General features: G+C 29.9%; 1 protein-coding gene across 1 annotated transcript in view; it reads right to left on the bottom strand.

The window, feature by feature from the left end:
• The window catches only part of LOC120428792 (uncharacterized), a 244,909-nt gene that overhangs the window by 47,598 nt on the left and 175,212 nt on the right, over positions 1–22,099 (bottom strand). Inside the window, exon 8 of the mRNA XM_052707394.1 lies at positions 21,130–21,366. Coding sequence (XP_052563354.1) covers positions 21,130–21,366 — 237 coding nt within the window. The remainder of the gene's footprint in view (positions 1–21,129; positions 21,367–22,099) is intronic.

Genomic DNA, 22,099 nt, shown 5'->3' on the forward strand with positions numbered 1-22,099 from the left:
GAATTTTCATATCCCCTAATCATCATTTTCGCTAAAGCCTTTTTCCATGAAAAACAGATATTTTCTTTCTCAATTTTACCGAACAAACAGCTTTTTCGGGTATGCTGTTGATTAAATGTTGTAAATTGGGTAGTAAAGCCCATTATCAATGTTTATGAACAACGGTAAGAAACATGATTAAAAACCATTTCTGATAACGTTTTTTCATTTTTATGCAAAAAAAAGTTATTGACAAGACAACATTTTTTCTATGGATCCACTATGGTCCCCTTGGAACGAGCTGTCAAGTAGAAGCTTTTCTGCCAAGAAGGGCCGTGAAGTGAATTTTTAAAAATTGAATTAAAAATCCATTTTAAATCCTTTGCGGTCGTTCAATGGGTCATTGTACTTAGAAAAATAAGCCATATCGTTGTGAACAATAATATCACAAATTTAAGCTTAATTTTGGGACCCAATTATAGTGCAGACTCGATTATCTGAAGCCTCGATTATCCGAAGTTTCGATTATCCGAAGTTTGATTATCCGAAGGTTTGTATGGGACTTCGAATAATCGAATCAAGAACAATTTTTTTTTTCGTTTTTTTCTTTTTCTTGTTTTAAACATTAAATTTGAGTACTGCAACCCCATTTTAGTAAAATTTGAATAGTTGAATATGCAATCATGAAATAATAAAATGCATTTTTTCAATATTTCAACACCGCCATATTGGCCTTGGATTTAAAAGTTCTAAATTCACTTTAACGTAGTTTAGGGGACATACGCTCGACAATAAAAAAAAAATAGGCATCATAAAAAAAAATCGTGATTCAATTATCCGAAGTGAAATTTTTCCGAAGCCTTCGGATAATCAAGTCTGGACTGTACTCGATTTTTTTTTGTTCAATTAACATTTGTATTCAACCGCATAATTAGATGTTGTTTTTGAGAAATTTGCAAGGAAATTTGTCTTTTTTCGAATTTTGTTCAAGAACACAAAAATCGAACAAATAGGTACATAAGGCTGGTACAAATTTTATTTAAAGTTTTTGTTGATTATACTTTTCGCCAAATCCCAAACCAGCAATGTGAATAAAATGATGAGTGTGTACGGGGTTCTGTACTACGAAAATCGCACGGTATGTTTTTTGAATCATAAAAAATAACAAAACTTCTATTGCATTATTATTATCATGTCTATAAGAAAAAAGTATTTGTTTTGAGAATATATGTATAAAAAAAAGTCTGTAACAATATTCATTGTATTGGAATTTGTATTGAATCCCCCCTAAAATGCTACGTCTGTTCTGAATGAAGCCAAAAAGAAAGTTGATCATTCAAGGCCATTACGAACCTTTAAATATGTAGTTTGATGTGATAAAAATTGTCATCATTTTTTTTCTTTTAAAATGCCATTTCCCCGAACGCGGTCAAGCGGAAATACCCGGTGCCCAGGAGCGCGCGCTCCGGGGCACCGGGCATTTCCGCTTGACCGCGTTCGGGGAAATGGCATTCAGGGAAATGACTATTCAGGGATATGACTAATCGGGTAAGTGGCATTCGGGATTGTGGCCCATTCGGGAAAATGGCATTCGGGGATGTGGACGATTAGGGGAAATGGGAAATTCGGGTAAATGGAATTCGGGGAAATGACTATTAGGGGAAGTGTCTTTTCGGGGAAGTGGCATTCGGGGAAATGTCCCTTCGGTAATATGGGTTTCGGGGAAATGTCATAGATTCTTTTTTAAAGTATGTAAAGTATGTTTATAATTTTAATATTGTAAGTATTTAAAGTTATTTGAGTATTTAACATATTTTAAGCATTTAAAGTATTTGAAGTATTTCAATTATTTGAAGTATTTTGAGTATTTGAAGTATTTGAAGTATTTTAAGTTTTTTAAATATTTTAAGTATTTTAAGTATTTAAGTATTTGAGTATTTTAAGTATTTTAAGTATTTAAGTATTTGAGTATTTTATGTATTTTAAGTATTTTAAGTTTTTAAGTATTTTAAGTATTTTAAGTATTTTAACTATTTTAAGTATTTTAAGTATTTTAAGTATTTTAAGTATTTGAAGTTTTTAAGTATGTTGAGTATTTTGAGTTTGTTAACTATTTTAAGTATTTTAAGTATTTTAAGTATTTTAAGTATTTTAAGTATTTTAAGTATTTTAAGTATTTTAAGTATTTTAAGTATTTTAAGTATTTTAAGTATTTTAAGTATTTTAAGTATTTTAAGTTTTTTAAGTATTTTAAGTATTTTAAGTATTTTAAGTATTTTAAGTATTTTAAGTATTTTAAGTATTCAAAGTATTTTAAGTAGTTTAAGTATTTTAAGTATTTTAAGTTTTTTAAGTGAAGGGTTAAACCAGTCTCCGGCTTAAAAACTCTAAAATAAAGCATACAAAAAAAGTATTTTAAGTATTTCAAGTATTTAAAGTATACATTTAAGTAAACTTTTAGGTATTTTAAGTATTTCAAGTATTTTAAGTATTTCAAGTATTTTAAGTATTTTAAGTATTTTAACTATTTTAAGTATTTTAAGTATTTTAAGTATTTTAAGTATTTTAAGTATTTTAAATATTTTAAGTATTTAAATATTTAAAGTATTTAAGGTATTTAAAGCATTTAAAGTATTTTAAGTATTTTAAGTATTTTAAGTATTTTATGTATTTTTAGTATTTTATGTATTTTTAGTATTTTTAGTATTTTAAGTATTTTAAGTATTTTTAGAATTTTTAGTATTTTTAGTATTTTTAGTATTTTTAGTATTTTTAGTATTTTTAGTATTTTTAGTATTTTTAGTATTTTTAGTATTTTTAGTATTTTTAGTATTTTTAGTATTTTTAGTATTTTTAGTATTTTAAGTATTTAAAGTATTTTAAGTATTTTAAGTATTTTAAGTATTTTAAGTATTTAAAGTATTTTAAGTATTTTAAGTATTTTTAGTATTTTTAGTATTTTTAGTATTTTTAGTATTTTAAGTATTTTAAGTATTTTAAGTATTTTAAGTATTTTAAGTATTTTAAGTATTTTAAGTATTTTAAGTATTTTAAGTATTTTAAGTATTTTAAGTATTTTAAGTATTTTAAGTATTTTCAGTATTTTAAGTATTTTAAGTATTTTAAGTATTTTAAGTATTTTAAGTATTTTTAGTATTTTTAGTATTTTTAGTATTTTTAGTATTTTTAGTATTTTTAGTATTTTTAGTATTTTTAGTATTTTTAGTATTTTTAGTATTTTTAGTATTTTTAGTATTTTAAGTATTTAAAGTATTTAAAGTATTTTAAGTATTTTAAGTATTTTAAGTATTTAAAGTATTTTAAGTATTTTTAGTATTTTTAGTATTTTTAGTATTTTAAGTATTTTAAGTATTTTAAGTATTTTAAGTATTTTAAGTATTTTAAGTATTTTAAGTTTTTTAAGTATTTTAAGTATTTTAAGTATTTTAAGTATTTTAAGTATTTTAAGTATTTTAAGTATTTTAAGTATTTTAAGTATTTTAAGTATTTTAAGTATTTTAAATATTTTAAGTATTTAAATATTTAAAGTATTTAAGGTATTTAAAGCATTTAAAGTATTTTAAGTATTTTAAGTATTTTAAGTATTTTATGTATTTTTAGTATTTTATGTATTTTTAGTATTTTAAGTATTTTTAGTATTTTTAGTATTTTCAATATTTTTAGTATTTTTAGTATTTTATGTATTTTTAGTATTTTAAGTATTTTTAGTATTTTTAGTATTTTTAATATTTTTAGTATTTTTAGTATTTTTAGTATTTTAAGTATTTTAAGTATTTTAAGTATTTTAAATATTTTAAGTATTTTAAGTATTTTAAGTATTTTAAGTATTTTAAGTATTTTAAGTATTTTAAGTATTTTAAGTATTTTAAGTATTTTAAGTATTTTAAGTATTTTAAGTATTCAAAGTATTTTAAGTAGTTTAAGTATTTTAAGTATTTTAAGTGAAGGGTTAAACCAGTCTCCGGCTTAAAAACTCTAAAATAAAGCATACAAAAAAAGTATTTTAAGTATTTCAAGTATTTAAAGTATACATTTAAGTAAACTTTTAGGTATTTTAAGTATTTCAAGTATTTTAATTATTTTAAGTATTTTAAGTATTTGAAGTATTTTAAGTATTTTAAGTATTTTAAGTATTTTAAGTATTTTAAGTATTTTAAGTATTTTAAGTATTTTAAGTATTTTAAGTATTCAAAGTATTTTAAGTAGTTTAAGTATTTTAAGTATTTTAAGTGAAGGGTTAAACCAGTCTCCGGCTTAAAAACTCTAAAATAAAGCATACAAAAAAAGTATTTTAAGTATTTCAAGTATTTAAAGTATACATTTAAGTAAACTTTTGAGTATTTTAAGTATTTCAAGTATTTTAATTATTTTAAGTATTTTAAGTATTTTAAGTATTTTAAGTATTTTAAGTATTTTAAGTATTTTAAGTATTTCAAGTATTTTAATTATTTTAAGTATTTTAAGTATTTTAAGTATTTTAAGTATTTTAAGTATTTTAAGTATTTTAAGTATTTTAAGTATTTTAAGTATTTTAAGTATTTTAAGTATTTTAAGTATTTTAAGTATTCAAAGTATTTTAAGTAGTTTAAGTATTTTAAGTATTTTAAGTGAAGGGTTAAACCAGTCTCCGGCTTAAAAACTCTAAAATAAAGCATACAAAAAAAGTATTTTAAGTATTTCAAGTATTTAAAGTATACATTTAAGTAAACTTTTAGGTATTTTAAGTATTTCAAGTATTTTAATTATTTTAAGTATTTTAAGTATTTTAAGTATTTTAAGTATTTTAAGTATTTTAAGTATTTTAAGTATTTTAAGTATTTTAAGTATTTTAAGTATTTTAAGTATTTTAAGTATTTTAAGTATTTTAAGTATTTTAAGTATTTTAAGTATTTTATGTATTTTTAGTATTTTATGTATTTTTAGTATTTTAAGTATTTTTAGTATTTTTAGTATTTTCAATATTTTTAGTATTTTTAGTATTTTATGTATTTTAATTATTTTAAGTATTTTTAGTATTTTTAGTATTTTTAATATTTTTAGTATTTTTAGTATTTTTAGTATTTTAAGTATTTTAAGTATTTTAAGTATTTTAAGTATTTTAAGTATTTTAAGTATTTTAAGTATTTTAAGTATTTTAAGTATTTTAAGTATTTTAAGTATTTTAAGTATTTTAAGTATTTTAAGTGTTCAAAGTATTTTAAGTAGTTTAAGTATTTTAAGTATTTTAAGTGAAGGGTTAAACCAGTCTCCGGCTTAAAAACTCTAAAATAAAGCATACAAAAAAAGTATTTTAAGTATTTCAAGTATTTAAAGTATACATTTAAGTAAACTTTTAGGTATTTTAAGTATTTCAAGTATTTTAATTATTTTAAGTATTTTAAGTATTTTAAGTATTTTAAGTATTTTAAGTATTTTAAGTATTTTAAGTATTTTAAGTATTTTAAGTATTTTAAGTATTTTAAGTATTTTAAGTATTTTAAGTATTTTAAGTATTTTAAGTATTTTAAGTATTTTAAGTATTTTAAGTATTTTAAGTATTTTAAGTATTTTAAGTATTTTAAGTATTTTAAGTATTTTAAGTATTTTAAGTATTTTAAGTATTTTAAGTATTTTAAGTATTTTAAGTATTTTAAGTATTTTAAGTATTTTAAGTATTCAAAGTATTTTAAGTAGTTTAAGTATTTTAAGTATTTTAAGTGAAGGGTTAAACCAGTCTCCGGCTTAAAAACTCTAAAATAAAGCATACAAAAAAAGTATTTTAAGTATTTCAAGTATTTAAAGTATACATTTAAGTAAACTTTTAGGTATTTTAAGTATTTCAAGTATTTTAATTATTTTAAGTACTTTAAGTATTTTAAGTATTTTAAGTATTTTAAGTATTTTAAGTATTTTAAGTATTTTAAGTATTTTAAGTATTTTAAGTATTTTAAGTATTTTAAGTATTTTAAGTATTTTAAGTATTTTAAGTATTTTAAGTATTTTAAGTATTTTAAGTATTTTAAGTATTTTAAATATTTTAAGTATTTAAATAGTTAAAGTATTTAAGGTATTTTAAGTATTTTAAGTATTTTAAGTATTTTAAGTATTTTAAGTATTTTAAGTATTTTAAGTATTTTAAGTATTTTAAGTATTTTAAGTATTTTAAGTATTTTAAGTATTTTAGGTTTTTTAAGTATTTTAAGTATTTTAAGTATTTTAAGTATTTTAAGTATTTTAAGTATTTTAAGTATTTTAAGTATTTTAAGTATTTTAAATATTTTAAGTATTTTAAGTATTTTAAGTATTTTAAGTATTTTAAGTATTTTAAGTATTTTAAGTATTTTAAGTATTTTAAGTATTTTAAGTATTTTAAGTATTTTAAGTATTTTAAGTATTTTAAGTATTTTAAGTATTTTAAGTATTTTAAGTATTTTAAGTATTTTAAGTATTTTAAGTATTTTAAGTATTTTAAGTATTTTAAGTATTTTAAGTATTTTAAGTATTCAAAGTATTTTAAGTAGTTTAAGTATTTTAAGTATTTTAAGTGAAGGGTTAAACCAGTCTCCGGCTTAAAAACTCTAAAATAAAGCATACAAAAAAAGTATTTTAAGTATTTCAAGTATTTAAAGTATACATTTAAGTAAACTTTTAGGTATTTTAAGTATTTCAAGTATTTTAATTATTTTAAGTATTTTAAGTATTTTAAGTATTTAAAGTATTTTAAGTATTTTAAGTATTTTAAGTATTTTAAGTATTTTAAGTATTTTAAGTATTTTAAGTATTTTAAGTATTTTAAGTATTTTAAGTATTTTAAGTATTTTAAGTATTTTAAGTATTTTAAGTATTTTAAGTATTTTAAGTATTTTAAGAATTTTAAGTATTTTAAGTATTTTAAGTATTTTAAGTATTTTAAGTATTTTAAGTATTTTAAGTATTTTAAGTATTTTAAGTATTTTAAGTATTATAAGTATTATAAGTATTTTAAGTATTTTAAGTATTTTAAGTATTTTAAGTATTTTAAGTATTTTAAGTATTTTAAGTATTTTAAGTATTTTAAGTATTTTAAGTATTTTAAGTATTTTAAGTATTTTAAGTATTTCAAATATTTTGAGTTTTTGATGTATTGAAAGTTTATTAATTTGTTGAGTATTTTGAGTATTTGAAGAATTTCGGTGTTTTTTTATTTTTTTAAATTTTCAATTCAACTCTCTATGACTCTATTTTCGTCAAATTAAAGTGTTTCATCATCTGCATTAACAAAAATAAATCCCTTTATTGTAATTAATCACTTTATTGTAATTGGGGAAATCATAATAAGACAAAAAATTAATGGCTTAACTATACGAATTATCGATTATTATATTATGAGTACATCAGACAATCGAGTCTGGACTGCACATGAAATCCCTCAAGTCTTTTTGTATTTAATTAAAGTTTTTGTTGTATTTTTGTATAGCAATGATCGGTACCCAATTAACGTTTCCGAAATGCTCATGTCAAGTTTTTGAATGTTGGTTTTACTAAATTTATGATTGTATTTTTCATTTATTTAAAGCATTTTTAAACATCACATGACTGAGACCTTTGTAAGTTTAGAATTATTCCGCAGTGACCGGTAACCGGTTCCAAGGTGGCCAGATGGAGCCAGAGTACATTGGCATCACATAAAATGGCCACAGTTTTAAATTTCATAAATTTTGATATGTCACAAGACAGGGATCCTTGCACATTCCGAAATGTCCCAAGTGACCACCGGTAACCGGTTCCAAGGTGGCCAGATGGAGCCAGAGTACATTGGCATCACATACAATGGCCACAGTTTTAAATTTCATGAATTTTGATATGTCACAAAACAGGGTTCCTTGCACATTCCGAAATGTCCCCAATGACCACCGGAAACCGGTGACCGGTTCCAAGGTTGCCATATGGGGCCAGAGTCCATTGGCATAACATACAATGGCCACAGTTTTAAATTTCATGAATTTTGATATGTCACAAGACAGGGTTTCTTGCACATTCCGAAATGTCCCAAGTGACCACCGGAAACCGATGACCGGTTCCAAGGTGGCCATATGGAGCCAGAGTACATTGGCATCACATAAAATGGCCACAGTTTTAAATTTCATGAATTTTGATATGTCACAAGACAGGGTTCCTTGCACATTCCGAAATGTCCCAAGTGACCACCGGTAACCGGTAACCGGTTCCAAAGTGGCCAGATGGGGCCATAGTACATTGGCATCACATAAAATGTCCTCCGTTTTTTTTCACAAATCAGGGTTCCTTGCCAATTCCGATATGTGCCCCCAGTGGCACGGTATGGTAAATGTACAGAAAAAGTAATCCGGAAATTGTGAAAATCGTACCATGAAATCGTGAATATTACGAGTTTTACTTTACGAATTTTTGAACTATGCATATTGAGCACGAATAAACCAGGAGCCGTGAATAAATATGCATGATTAGACATGCCCGAATAAACTCGTAAACGTGAATTAAATTCATGATTTCATAAAAAAAATCACGAATTCATGAAATTTATGCATGATTTCATGAAGTTTATACATGATTTCACGAATTTTATTTACGCCTTGAAAAATAAATCATAAAAAATATTCCAGAACTCATGAATTTTGTGCACGAATTCATGCATAAAAATTCATGATTTCATGAATTTTATGCATGAAATCATGAATTTTTATTCACGAGGTATATTTTTTTGACCGTAATCATGAATTTTTATTCATAAAATCGTGAATATTTTTCACGACTGCATGCATCCATTTCATGAAATCATGAACATTATTCACGTTTACGAGTGAAATCGGTCATGGAAAGTCATGCATATTTATTCACGATTCCTGGATAATTCGTGCCCAATATGCATAGTTCAAAAATTCGTAAAGCAAAAATCGCGATATTCACGATTTCATGGTACGATTTGCATGATTTCCGGAACACTTTTTTTTTATAAATGAAAAAATGACCCTTCTGGGTCAATGTAGATTCGAAAAGTACATTAAATTTCCCATAAAATGACATGTTCCAAAAAATTTTACAGTCGAGTAACAGAAAATGGGAGAATTTTCAAAACTTTTTTAGTGTTTTTTTCGATGAAAAATACGTTTTTTCGAAATTCTGAGTACGCCATCAAATCGGGCGTCTAATTTTACATAAAAGTCCCTTTGACATCAAATTTCTATCTCATCACCGTTTCAAGCTGCAAATTATTGAAAAACACTTCTTTTTTCGCATGTTCAAAAATGGAAGGGGTCGTACCGCCCCTCCGTCACGAGATATCAAAAAACGGACCTCGGATTCGTGATCAGGGACAAAAGTTACCCCTTAGGACAAAGTTTCACGCAAATCGAAGAAGGGTCGGGGCAACTTTTCCCGATTTCGTGTGAGTTGGTAGAGAATTACCCACATGAAAAGACTCAGTCAGTCTGTCAATAGAACCATCGGGAACTTTACCTTTATCCAAACTGCACCATAAAGTGAAGCCCTATTTCAAGTTCTATTCGACGCAAAACTGCATCCAACCTCATTCATCCGACTGCAGCAGCAACCCCGAAGTAAGCGATAAAAAAGCAAAGAGTTCATCTCGCACACATAAAAACGAACTCCTTTTCCGGAGGGAGCCATTTCGTCACACAGATGTCGTTCCTCGGACTAGACAGGCATCCAGCTGAGCGCAAAAGCTTCATCAAACGGCAATTTGCACAAGAACAGAACACGCGCTGAATAGTCGTCGGGAGGGGGAAACTGCAGCAGCATAGGCCCTGGCATATCAACAATAAACATAATCATTCATCTTTTGCAGCGCTGCTGCAGCGTCAGTCAGTCAGTCGGTCCTGGTGGTCGTCAGGCCGTCAGGAACCCTATCGGAACAGAAGGGAGATGCTGGGGTTGGTTGTAATAGGAATCATAATAACCGAACTGATTACTCGCCAGGGGAATATTTATCTAGCTATTATGTGGTGCGGTCCTTGGAGCATGATTCCTCTTCACTTCTGTCTGTGGTGAGTGGCTGTGTGTGAGAGAGTGTTTGTGCACTACACATGTGTGGTCTGGTTGATGTACTTCCTGGTGATGCTGATGCCTCCTGCTTCTGGGGACCGCTGTGTGTTGATGAGTTGGAGCAGAGGTTCCTAAACTATTTTGCAACTATGACTTGTGAAGAAAACTAATATTTCTGAGTAGCAACCTTTGAGCTGATATGAAATTCAGTCATGATCTTAGAGAGGGTAGTTTCGCACCCCTGAAAAATACCCTTTTCGAGGGCACTCCAAGGGGACCACGAAGTGTGAGGAAGGTGCGGCCAATGTCTGACAGATGTACGAGTGAGTGCCAAGCCGCGGCGCGGTTGATGGAGTACCCACTGCTAGCCTAACCCCTGCACCGGTTGACGGAAGTTGTTACCCGGGGCACGCGATTATCAGTGCGGAATTTCAATTGCTGCGGTGGACTTTCGTCGAGGATTGCGCGCTTCTGGGACATCTCCGGGGGTGATAAGTAGTCCCGAAGAGGCTCTCGGGCCCTTTTGAGCGCGAGAAGCTACCTTTAGCCAGAATGTAATTTAAAAGGAATCAACTGCTTGGAAAATCGCGCACAGAGCGTTTAAGGTGACAGACTGACGATGGAGGTACTAAGAAGCAATTAAGCAGTGAAAAACAAGTGGGATTAGTGAGGATGTTGAGGAGATTCCCGTTTTGTAATATTGCACGATCATTTTTTAACATTAAAAACTATGTACAAATCAAGGTTGTTAATTGATAAAATTATTATTTTCACTACTCAAAAATTGAAATTTCGCGGCATGCCAATTACAAAACGTTGGAATTTCACGGGAATCTCACGGTACTTTAAAATCTACTAGAAAAAAGGCATAAATATGTTATTTTAGTATTATTGTGTACAGGAAAGTTACTTTGAGAATTAACAATAGCTAAAAAACAACAAAATATTACCCCTGACACAAAACATTCAATGCATTTTTTTATATGAGTTCAATTTTGTCCAATTTTACATCTGAAAGATTTTAAAATTTTAATATCAAAATTATTTGTTGAAGTCTCTCCAAACGAAAACCATCCTTAATTCACCAAAAGAAGAATTATAGTATTTGATTATTTCGAATCAGTTTAGGCAAAGCTTCTTTTTTAACAGTTTTTTTGATATTGAAAATAACGAAATAAAAAACTTAAAAAAACGCATTTTTTATCAACATGTATTTTATTTTTAAATTGAACAAAAAACTTAAAATCTACCAAAAACATTCAAAAAAATGAATTTTTACTCACGTTATACAATGTAACTTAGTCATCGTTATTTTATAAAATTTAACAGTGATTTAAAAATAAAATAGCTCAAACTGTTTCGTATTTTCTTTTGTTGAATGTCGCATTGTGTTATCCATGGCATGTTACAATCAAAGGTCATTTCGTTCTATATTTACTTGTGAAAATCAGCATTTCGATAGAGATATTTTATGACTGATATCTTCAAAAAATGAGACCTTAATTAATCATGCAATATTTTGTAATTTATTTTAACAACTGCTTCCAAAATGCTTTGCTTGTGTAATGTTTCAATTCAAAAATCAAATTTTCAAACACTGCATGTGTTCTTTCTAATTTCGCGGCATTTCACGGTGTTGACCAGATTTCACGATAACTCAGTTTTAAAATCTATCTAAAATTGAATAATTAAAATATATCATGTTAAATTATCAATACTAAGAATGTATTTTTTGAAAATGTAGTAAGTTTCAAAGTATAAATATGTACTCAAAATATTTATATTTTGGGAAAATTTAAGTATTTAAAAAAAACAATCAAAAATTTGAAAAACTTACAAAATTTTGCTTCGTTTGATACCCAAATTATTGCAAATTATGAAAATTTGAGTATTTTCGGAAAAATACGGTAATTTGTGAAAATATTAGTATTTAAAAAAAAATCTAATAAAATTAAAAAGCATGCAAAATTTAGTTTGAATTGATACCCATATTGCAAATTATAAATATTTGAGTACTTTCTAAAAAATGCGGTTTTATGGGACAAAATGAAGAAAATAAAATTTTATTCTGAAACTTAGGCCGTTGCAAATATTTTTCAAAGTTTATGTCGCTCACCCCCTCCCCCTTTCAAAATTGGTCTGAAAAATCAGGGGACAAAAAATTATTTTCCAAAAAACTCCAAAATTTCCATGGAAATAGAAGTTTAATTAATTGAAGACAATTTAAAATGCATTTTTCTGCATTGATAATCATATTTAGCATGTTTGGGCTTGTTTAAAAATGTTTTGAATTTTTATGAAATTCCAATGTACAGCACCGCAAAAAATTTATTTTTCGCAAAAAATAAAATTTTCATCAATACTTAGATATTTTGGAAATTAATGATGGCAAAACAAACCATGGCTCGTAATTTCAATTTTTATACTTTTTTTATTTTTTTGCCACCCGCCCCCTCGACTTTGATCAGAGTCAGAGTTAGGGAAAGCATTGATAATTCAACATGATGTTAAAATAATCGTCCATTATCAGCGATAAAATGATCGCCAATAGAATTATCGAAATAACGATAAAGAAAACGAAAGATAAAAAAATCTGATAAAAAAGTGTTTTCAATGGTTAAAAATGATCGAAATTTCCCTCAAATGGTCATATCTCTTCTGGAAAGTCGTTACACTCGAGCAACTTTCAATAAAAACTACTTTTCCGGAGAAAATACTGCCAAAGCAAGAAGTCAATTCCCACTCCTTTTACTAAAGTTTAAAAATCTTCTCATAGTAAGGACCTGCATCCCTTTTCGTTGATATTAGCAGCAGCAGGAAATCACATAATTATTTTCCACCATCAGCAGCCAACGTCGTCACGAGCATACGCTCCCTTTGAAAAGAAACGATTTTCCCAGCACGAGACACACACCATTCTCAACGTCACAGGGCAAGTCTCGGTTATTGCCAATGGTTCATTCTTTCAATTCCTTTTTCTCCCATTTTTTCGGAGGAAGAAGCCATCCCGAGTTCTCCATTCATGCCAACAACATCGTGAAAACATGAAAGAATCCTTCGAAAAAAAGGAAGTCCAAAATTGGCGCAGTCATCGCTACGGGAAGTGTTTCCATTCAAGAAGGACCTGCTGGACAAATGGAACCGTTTCCGGAAGTGTGGATCGCCGTCGTCGTACACGGAACAGGAAGGCCAAATTGTGTCCAAGAGGGGTCAAAAGTTCAATTGAAAAGAATTTCCCCCCTCCCGCTTCTTTTTTTTTCATTGATTTCACGAAATTGTCCACTTTGTGCAGAAGAATGACCCAAGTCGGAAAGAGAACAAGTTCTCGTGTAAATTGTAGAAAATCATTGCAAACATCCTGCAGCCAAAAAAAAAAAAAAAAGTGACGATCTTCTCTAGCTGAGATTGTGCCAATTGAGTTTTTCCTCTCTGATTTTCGTTCGAAAATTACCCTCCACGAGAGCACGCTTTTCATTTGCGACTAATCGAAAAAGATTGGCCCAATGGTCAAAACGAGACTCCAATTTACAGCAGTGAAAAAAGAGATCCACTTGAAAAAAGAGATCCACTTGAAAAGAGTGGCATGCAGCATGCAAGAGTGTTGCTGATTGATGACCGGTTTAAATTTGATTTCACACTTGATTTGGACAATTTGAAGCGGTTTGGCGATGATTTCCTTTGAAGTGGGCAGTGATTAAACTTCTTTGTTGAGATAAATGTTTGATTTTGTTGAGGTATTGGAATTGATTGATTAATTTGTTTTCGGAAACAATCAACTCAACTCAACTCAACTCAACTCAACTCAACTCAACTCAACTCAACTCAACTCAACTCAACTCAACTCAACTCAACTCAACTCAACTCAACTCAACTCAACTCAACTCAACTCAACTCAACTCAACTCAACTCAACTCAACTCAACTCAACTCAACTCAACTCAACTCAACTCAACTCAACTCAACTCAACTCAACTCAACTCAACTCAACTCAACTCAACTCAACTCAACTCAACTCAACTCAACTCAACTCAACTCAACTCAACTCAACTCAACTCAACTCAACTCAACTCAACTCAACTCAACTCAACTCAACTCAACTCAACTCAACTCAAATCAACTCAACTCAACTCAACTCAACTCAACTCAACTCAACTCAACTCAACTCAACTCAACTCAACTCAACTCAACTCAACTCAACTCAACTCAACTCAACTCAACTCAACTCAACTCAACTCAACTCAACTCAACTCAACTCAACTCAACTCAACTCAACTCAACTCAACTCAACTCAACTCAACTCAACTCAACTCAACTCAACTCAACTCAACTCAACTCAACTCAACTCAACTCAACTCAACTCAACTCAACTCAACTCAACTCAACTCAACTCAACTCAACTCAACTCAACTCAACTCAACTCAACTCAACTCAACTCAACTCAACTCAACTCAACTCAACTCAACTCAACTCAAATCAACTCAACTCAACTCAACTCAACTCAACTCAACTCAACTCAACTCAACTCAACTCAACTCAACTCAACTCAACTCAACTCAACTCAACTCAACTCAACTCAACTCAACTCAACTCAACTCAACTCGTTTTATTTCATTTTATCGAGTTTAACATTTAAAAAAATATCACTACAGAAAAACAAAAAAATTAAAAAGATACAAATAACCCTGTAAAAGAACACTTCCTCACACGTCATTCAACCACCAAAGAACAAATCCTCCCCCACATGTAGGTTAACCACCCCCATATATGGGGCCACGCTCGATTAACGCCACAAACTCCCCAAATCCACCCCTCAACTGACATCCCCGAAGAATCTTCCTCCAGTTAGCGCAGCAAACGGATGGATGACTCATCCATCACGATTCCGCCATTAGCGGCATTGATCTTTGCTCGGTTTTTATTCGCGCCGCATTTTCTTGTTCACGTTCAAACGACTTAATTCAGCAGCATCTCCATCCTATTCCTTGTTTTCGTCTGTCTGAGTGAGGGTGAGGGGGTGGGTCGGGAAAACTTGCTGCAGCATCCAGCCGCCATTATTCGATTGCTGCAATCAATTCAATAGCAACCATTCAATTCCAGCCGAGGGAGGAAGACCGCACGCTGCTGGTTTTGATGTACAAAGAAGGGAACTTACTTACACTTCTGTGTGGTAAAGAAAAGAAGGAAGCAAAAAGGATATTCCCGCAAGGATCACGACGATTTTTATTTTGAGGGGTCCAATGAGATAAACTTTAATATATTAATAATTTGACTTCAAAAATCCAATGATTGTTGATTTGTAGAAAACATCAATAATCCTATCAAAAAATTAAAAAAAAATGATTATAATTTTTAATTTATTCAACCCCATATCCCCCGCATTTTGCAACAAAAAAAAAGGGCGAATTGCTGCGTTCTGGATGGTAACGACTTTGTGTACTTCTTCCGGTTGCATTGCGTGGGTGAAGGGTATAACTAACGGCGCGATTTCATCGAAGAAGAAAATAAAACCCGCATCAATCCAACTAGTTTAAAAACCACTTTTTATTAAAATGTTTTGAAGATGTTTAATTTATTTTTTTTAAACAAGTTTGACCGAATTAATTTTGTTAAATTTATGGAAACAGAAAAAATAAACGTTAGAAGTTAATTAGTAAAATTGGAAGTACCGGGACTCGTGGTGTAGGGGCAAGCGTGATTGCCTCTCACTCAGTCGGCCTGGGTTTGATCCCAGAAGGTCCCGGTGGCAAATTTTGAGACGAGATTAGTCTGATCACACCTTCCGTCGGACGGGGAAGTAAATGTTGGCCCCGGTCTAACCTAAAGTTTAGGTCGATAGCTTAGTCCAGGTGTAGGAGTCGTCTCCCTGGGTCCTGTCCCGGTGGAGTCGCTGATAGGCAGTTGGACTAACAATCCAAAGGTCGTCAGTTCGAATCCCGGAGTGAAAAGAAGCTAAGGTGTAAAAAAACTTTGCAATCGCCTCAACAATCATGCCTTCGGACACCTAGTTTCAAGGATTCTCGAAATTGAGAACGCCAAGGTAATGCTGTAGAGCGAATAATGTAGATTTTTTTGTAGAATTTATTTTATCGTCATAGATAAATGGTATTTCGCTGAAAACATGCTACAGTAATTTGAATAAAGTAATTTACTAATATTTATCAGCAACATTCAACTATAAACAAAGTTTTATATTAAATATAAAATATAAAATATTATGGAAACATTTTTTACAAATCAATAAACTGCTAAAATTTTTCGAATTGAGCAATTCCAGCCCAAAACAGGAATTTTTCAGGTACTTTTTTCTCGACCCTCTCCGATTTCAATGAAACTTTGTAGACATGTTATCTTACGCTTATATAAGCCATTTTTGGGTATATGGAGCCAGTTCCACACGATAATGACATTTGAGAAGGGCGTAAGTGTTTTAAATATTTTTTAAATTCGGAATTTAAATATTTCTGTATCTTGAAGCCGTTGCATCGTATCAAAAAGTGGTCAAAGACAAACTTGTAGGAAATTTGACGGGCTTTTCGATAAAAATACACTGAAAGAAAAAAACACTCAACTTTCATGAGATTTTTTGATTTTTAAGTTTAAAAGTCAAATTTGAGGGGGAGCCCACGATTTTTTTTCGTTCAGAATTTTTGTGAAGATAGCCTAAGATGTTACAAAAAGACTCACGAAAAATGTAGGGTGGAGCATCTCACCTAAAAAAATACAAAAATCATTTACTGAAACTGTTTTTTTGAAAAGTGCTCTAAACGTCAAAATTTTCAAAAACCGAATACGGGAATCGATTCTCCAGACAATTTTACATAAAAGTCTCCATATTGACTACTGTCCTTAGTCCAATCCTTGTAAAGTTACAGCGGTTTTAAAAATAAAAATGTTGAAAAATTAGGTTTTTTGATGGTTTTTGGCAATTTCTATATGACAGACTTGATTTTATAGTCTCGTAAATATTTTTACCGGAAAGCTCGTCCAATTTCCCATAAGTTTGTCTTTGACCACATTTCAATTGGATGTATGAGCTTACAGATATAAGCTAATAACATTGCTCATAACTGAAAACATCATATTTTTTCAGTGTAGTATAGTAACCTGGATAGTAAATTAGCTTATATCTGTAAGCCCATACATCCAATTGAAATGTGGTCAAAGACAAACTGATGGGAAATTGGACGAGCTTTCCGGTAAAAATATTTACGAGACTAAAAAATCAAGTCTGTCATATAGAAATTGCCAAAAACTATCAAAAAACCTATTTTTCAACATTTTTATTTTTAAAACCGCTGTAACTTTACAAGGATTGGACTTAGGACAGTAGTCAATATGGAGACTTTTATGTAAAATTGTCTGGAGAATCGATTCCCGTATTCGGTTTTTGAAAATTTTGACGTTTAGAGCACTTTTCAAAAAAACAGTTTCAGTAAATGATTTTTGTATTTTGTTTAGGTGAGATGCTCCATCCTGCATTTTCGTGAGTCTTTTTGTAACATCTTAGGCTATCTTCACAAAAAATTTGAACGAAAAAAAATCGTGGGCTCCCCCTCAAATTTGACTTTTAAACTGAAAATCAGAAAATCTCATAAATGTTGAGTGTTTTTTTCTTTCAGTGTATTTTTATCGAAAAGCCCGTCAAATTTCCTACAAGTTTGTCTTTGACCACTTTTTGATACGATGCAACGGCTTCAAGATACAGAAATATTTAAATTCCGAATTACAAAAATATTTAAAACACTTACGCCCTTCTCAAATGTCATTATCGTGTGGAACTGGCTCCATATACACAAAAATGGCTTATATAAGCGTAGGATAACATGTCTACAAAGTTTCATTGAAAACGGAGAGGGTCGGGTACAACCGATTCCCTATTTGGCATGGAATTGCTCAATTTATTTTTCTACTTGATTTCAAAAGGAGTTTAAGAGATGTAGTAAGAGTCTCTCAAAATAAAAATGTACAAAATATAGTGACAACTGAAAAAAAATCTGACAGTCACAACTTCAAAACAAGATAAAAATTTATATCTTTGATGATGTTTGTTTAAAAGACACTTAAGTGTTCCAAATTGATTGAAAAAGCAATTTTATGCAGAAGAAAACGAATAAAAATCAGTAATAATAAACTGTCCTATTTGGAAAGTATTTATCAAATTTTTTAAGTCTCTTAGAAAATGCCTGCAAAAAACCAAAATGTTATATTTATTAAATAAATTTATATACTCTAATCGATCTATATTTTTTGCTGCAGAGATCAATTTTAAACATATCTATTTTAGTTGAATTCAGGGCGTCCAATTTTCTAACTGGGATTTTTAAGCTTAATTTTCACAATAGTGAAGAAAAAAGTATCAATAAAAAACTGATGGAAAGATAAAAAGTTGCTACTGCTTGTTGAAAAATATCATTGACTTTTATGAAATTATTGGAAGCAACATTATCATTATAATTCATAATTAAAAATTTCCGAATTTACTATGGATCTGTGGCTTCAAAGTTCAATGCTGAAAAGAGTCACTTTTAATTTAAAAGGGAATAATAGAAGTTGAAAATGTTTCTCAAATGTGTACACTAAAAATATGTATTTTTAGAAAATATTCCGCCCTTTTGATTATTTGAGAACATTTTATTGAACTGGATATAATTTATCTACAAACATTGGAAGACATACGATTTATCTTTAGTCATTTCTTAAGTATTGACTTAAAGGATATGTTATATTTTTGTCAACATTTTTCAATGAAATTGTTTAGTTTTTATTTTTTAGCGTATTTGTTTTAATATAAATATGAGTGAAGAATAACATGTTTTGCAATGCATAATGTAAGAACTTAATACACATAAATCTAGGATCTCGAGCTTTTTAAACAAAAAGTAAACATAGAAATTTTAGGGATATCCCAATTTTGTATAAAATCTCGAGTTGGTGTTACCAGTGAAATTAATAAAAAAAAAAATCATTTATTAAATAAGTAAAGTTATTTTAAATGCTGTTGGTGCCTTCCTCACATTCATAAAGTCAATACATTCAGTAAAATAGCAACATTCCCCCTTAACATGTTTAACAAATCAACTTTATTACGCATTTCTTTTGATAGAGTTCGCAAACCTCAAATATTTTTGATTCAGACAATATTTCTATCACAATATCTGAGATCCGGCCTCCAAAAAATGTACAAATAACACTTAAGTGCAAATAACTTTTGATAGGGTTGTCAGATCTTCAAAGTTTTGAACTCATTTGAAAGGTCTTTTTAAAACCTTTCTGAAAATGTGTAACATGATCATTTTTTCTAGCAAGAACCACCCTTTTTACAATCTTCCAGACATACGCTAAAATCGTTTTTTAGCATAACTTTTGAAGTACTTAACTAAACTTGCTGATTTTAAATAGAAACCTATGGGACCCCAAGACGGATGCGGTCAAAATCCGTTCATCCAGTCCGGAGATAATCGAGTGACATTTTTTTTTGTCCACCCGCCTACACACATCCACACATACATTTAAAAAAAGCAAAGTAATCCACTTTAACGACCCCCGGGTCTTTTGTGGTCTCTGTTGCAAGTTTCTGCTCATTTCTAGGCGTCCGAAGGTTATGTGTGGTGAGTCACCCAAAACCTCTTTTACGCAAATGGACCGACGTTTTACTTTCCCATCCGATAGAAGGCGTGATCAGGCAAATCTCGTCTCGAAAAATACCACCGGGTCCGTCTGGGATTGAACCCAGGCCATACTGGGATTTAGAGGCTACCACGCTAACCACTTAACCACCGGACCCACACATACATTTACTCAGAACATAATTCTGAGTCGATATGTATACGTGAAGGTGGGTCTCCGAGGTCAAAATAATAAATTCATTTTTCGAGTGATTTTATAGCCTTTCCTCAGTAAGGTGAGGAAGGCAAAAATCATTCAGTGATGAAAAATTGAAAAAAATTAACAATTCAGAAAGAAATTGGTTAAAATTTTGATTTTTTGCATTTCCCACCCTGTTTATTCGACCAATTTTTAAGGGTGTTTTAAGCATCCAGAAATATGTAGAACAGCCTGATAATATTTTTTAATCATGTTGATTATTTGTTCAATAAATTGAAAAAAAGGGCAGGCACAAACTTAAATTAATTTATACTATTATCAAAACTTGAAATTGATTTAAATCAGTTTGTAGTTTTCAAAAATGGGATTTTTGTAGTAACATTGCTGAGATAAACTTATTTATTGAAAGCTATTAAAAAAGCTTATATATGCTTAAAAATAAAAAAAGTCATCTTTATTCAGCAATCACAATACCTTTTCCCTTCAAAAATTGTACAAGTATCTTGTACAGGATTGAATAATTGCCGGTTCCATTCAAGCAGTCTCACTCTCTATCCGGAACACAAAGTATTGCGCTAGAGAGAGTTCGGTTCAGCGCTGCTTGCCTTCAAGGATTTGCCAAGGATATCTGTTACTAGTATCTATTTATTGCCATCATCGTGATGTTACCAAAGAACGCGGAATGATTCCCCTAGATATAGACGGCGGGGGTTGGGTAAATGTTCTTCGGTTCAGTAGTTTTTTTTTTTTTCTTCGTTTTGCTTCCTTTTAGTTGGTAGAAGTTCTTTATACTTTTGTTGGGGGTGGAAAGGGATCGTGGTGCGTTCGCGTCTTGTCTAGTCTGGAGGAAGTGAGTTGCTTTATTGCAATGAAAAATTGAAGAAAAAATTCAGAATAGAGCAAAAAAATTTTAGTTTGTGCTGTCATGATTTGAAACCGAGTGTAATATCAAATATATTTTTTTGTTAAATACCTACTCGAATAAAAACTTCTGCACTTAATTTTAAAAAATATCTGTGGTTCCTACCACTTGAGTATCATTGTGCATTAATTAATATTGATAATTCATACGTCTCATGAATACCAATTGGCAGAGACGTGCGAACGCACTCCATAAAATATGACTGATTTTTTCACCAATAATTTTCCTCATTTTCCTCGACAATGACGTGAAAATTAACACTCCATGTAGCACACAATTTTTATCACGCAACCGCCTCCCGTTTCCGATCCATCAATAATTAACAACCTTCATATCAATTATGAGAAAACATCCCCCGTTCCCTCTCTCCACTCTTACACTCACCTGTATCATCGATTTCGCAGTCCCCGCCGCGGCACACGATCGACTGCGTGTCCTTGCCGTGACACCCAAAACTGGATTGGTCCGGGTCCTGGTCGTCGTCCATCACCAACTGCTGGTGGTGCTTGACCAGGGCCTTGTCGTAGTACTCGAGACTCTGCGTGCGACACACTCGGCGACGCACCTGGACGCACTTGGCCGTGCAGTCACTCCACGTGGACCAGGTCGACCAGCGGCGGACTGGAAGGAAGAGTGGGAAAGGAAGGGAAATGTTATTGTTAAATGTGTGATTTTTTTTTTTTATTCTAATATAAATATAAATAAGAGTTCAATAAATATAAATTTTATGATTATTTTAAGAATTTGAAATTTACAGATTTAGAAAATTAACAATTATGGTTCAAATCTTGAAAATTCCCTTTCTTAATAATTTGTTTAAAAAGTTTTATTTGACTGTGTATTTTGGGTTCTTTAAAAATATTCTATAATAACTAATAGGTATTTGTTAATTTGTTTTCTTTTATTTTGTGATCAAATAGTTTGTCAAATTTAATTTATCACAACATTTTTCTTTTGCAATTTCGGAAAATATCATTTGAATTTGTTTTTTTTTTCAATCAAACAATTGCCGTCAAAACAGTATCAAAAAGCATATCTTCACGAGCTAAAAAATTAAACATTCCAACACTCAAATGGATGCTAAAATGTACCTTTCATTAGAGCAATGATTTGAAACTTCGGACAACGATTATTTTTTTTATAAATTTTTTTATATGGTTGATTGTGTTTCCTTTTCTATGACCAATAAAAACAATTTTCATAATTTTTTTCTTCGTAAAATCAAAGTTTTAGATATTGTTTGAGACTTCTCAGGAAAAAATAAATAAACTGTACAAAAAAAAATTGCCGTTTTAAAATTTTGACTTTTCACAATGAAAATAAATTGGACTTTGCACACAAAAATTAAATTGCT

This window comes from Culex pipiens, chromosome 2, assembly GCF_016801865.2.
Source record: "Culex pipiens pallens isolate TS chromosome 2, TS_CPP_V2, whole genome shotgun sequence".
Classification (NCBI taxonomy): Eukaryota; Metazoa; Arthropoda; class Insecta; order Diptera; family Culicidae; genus Culex; species Culex pipiens.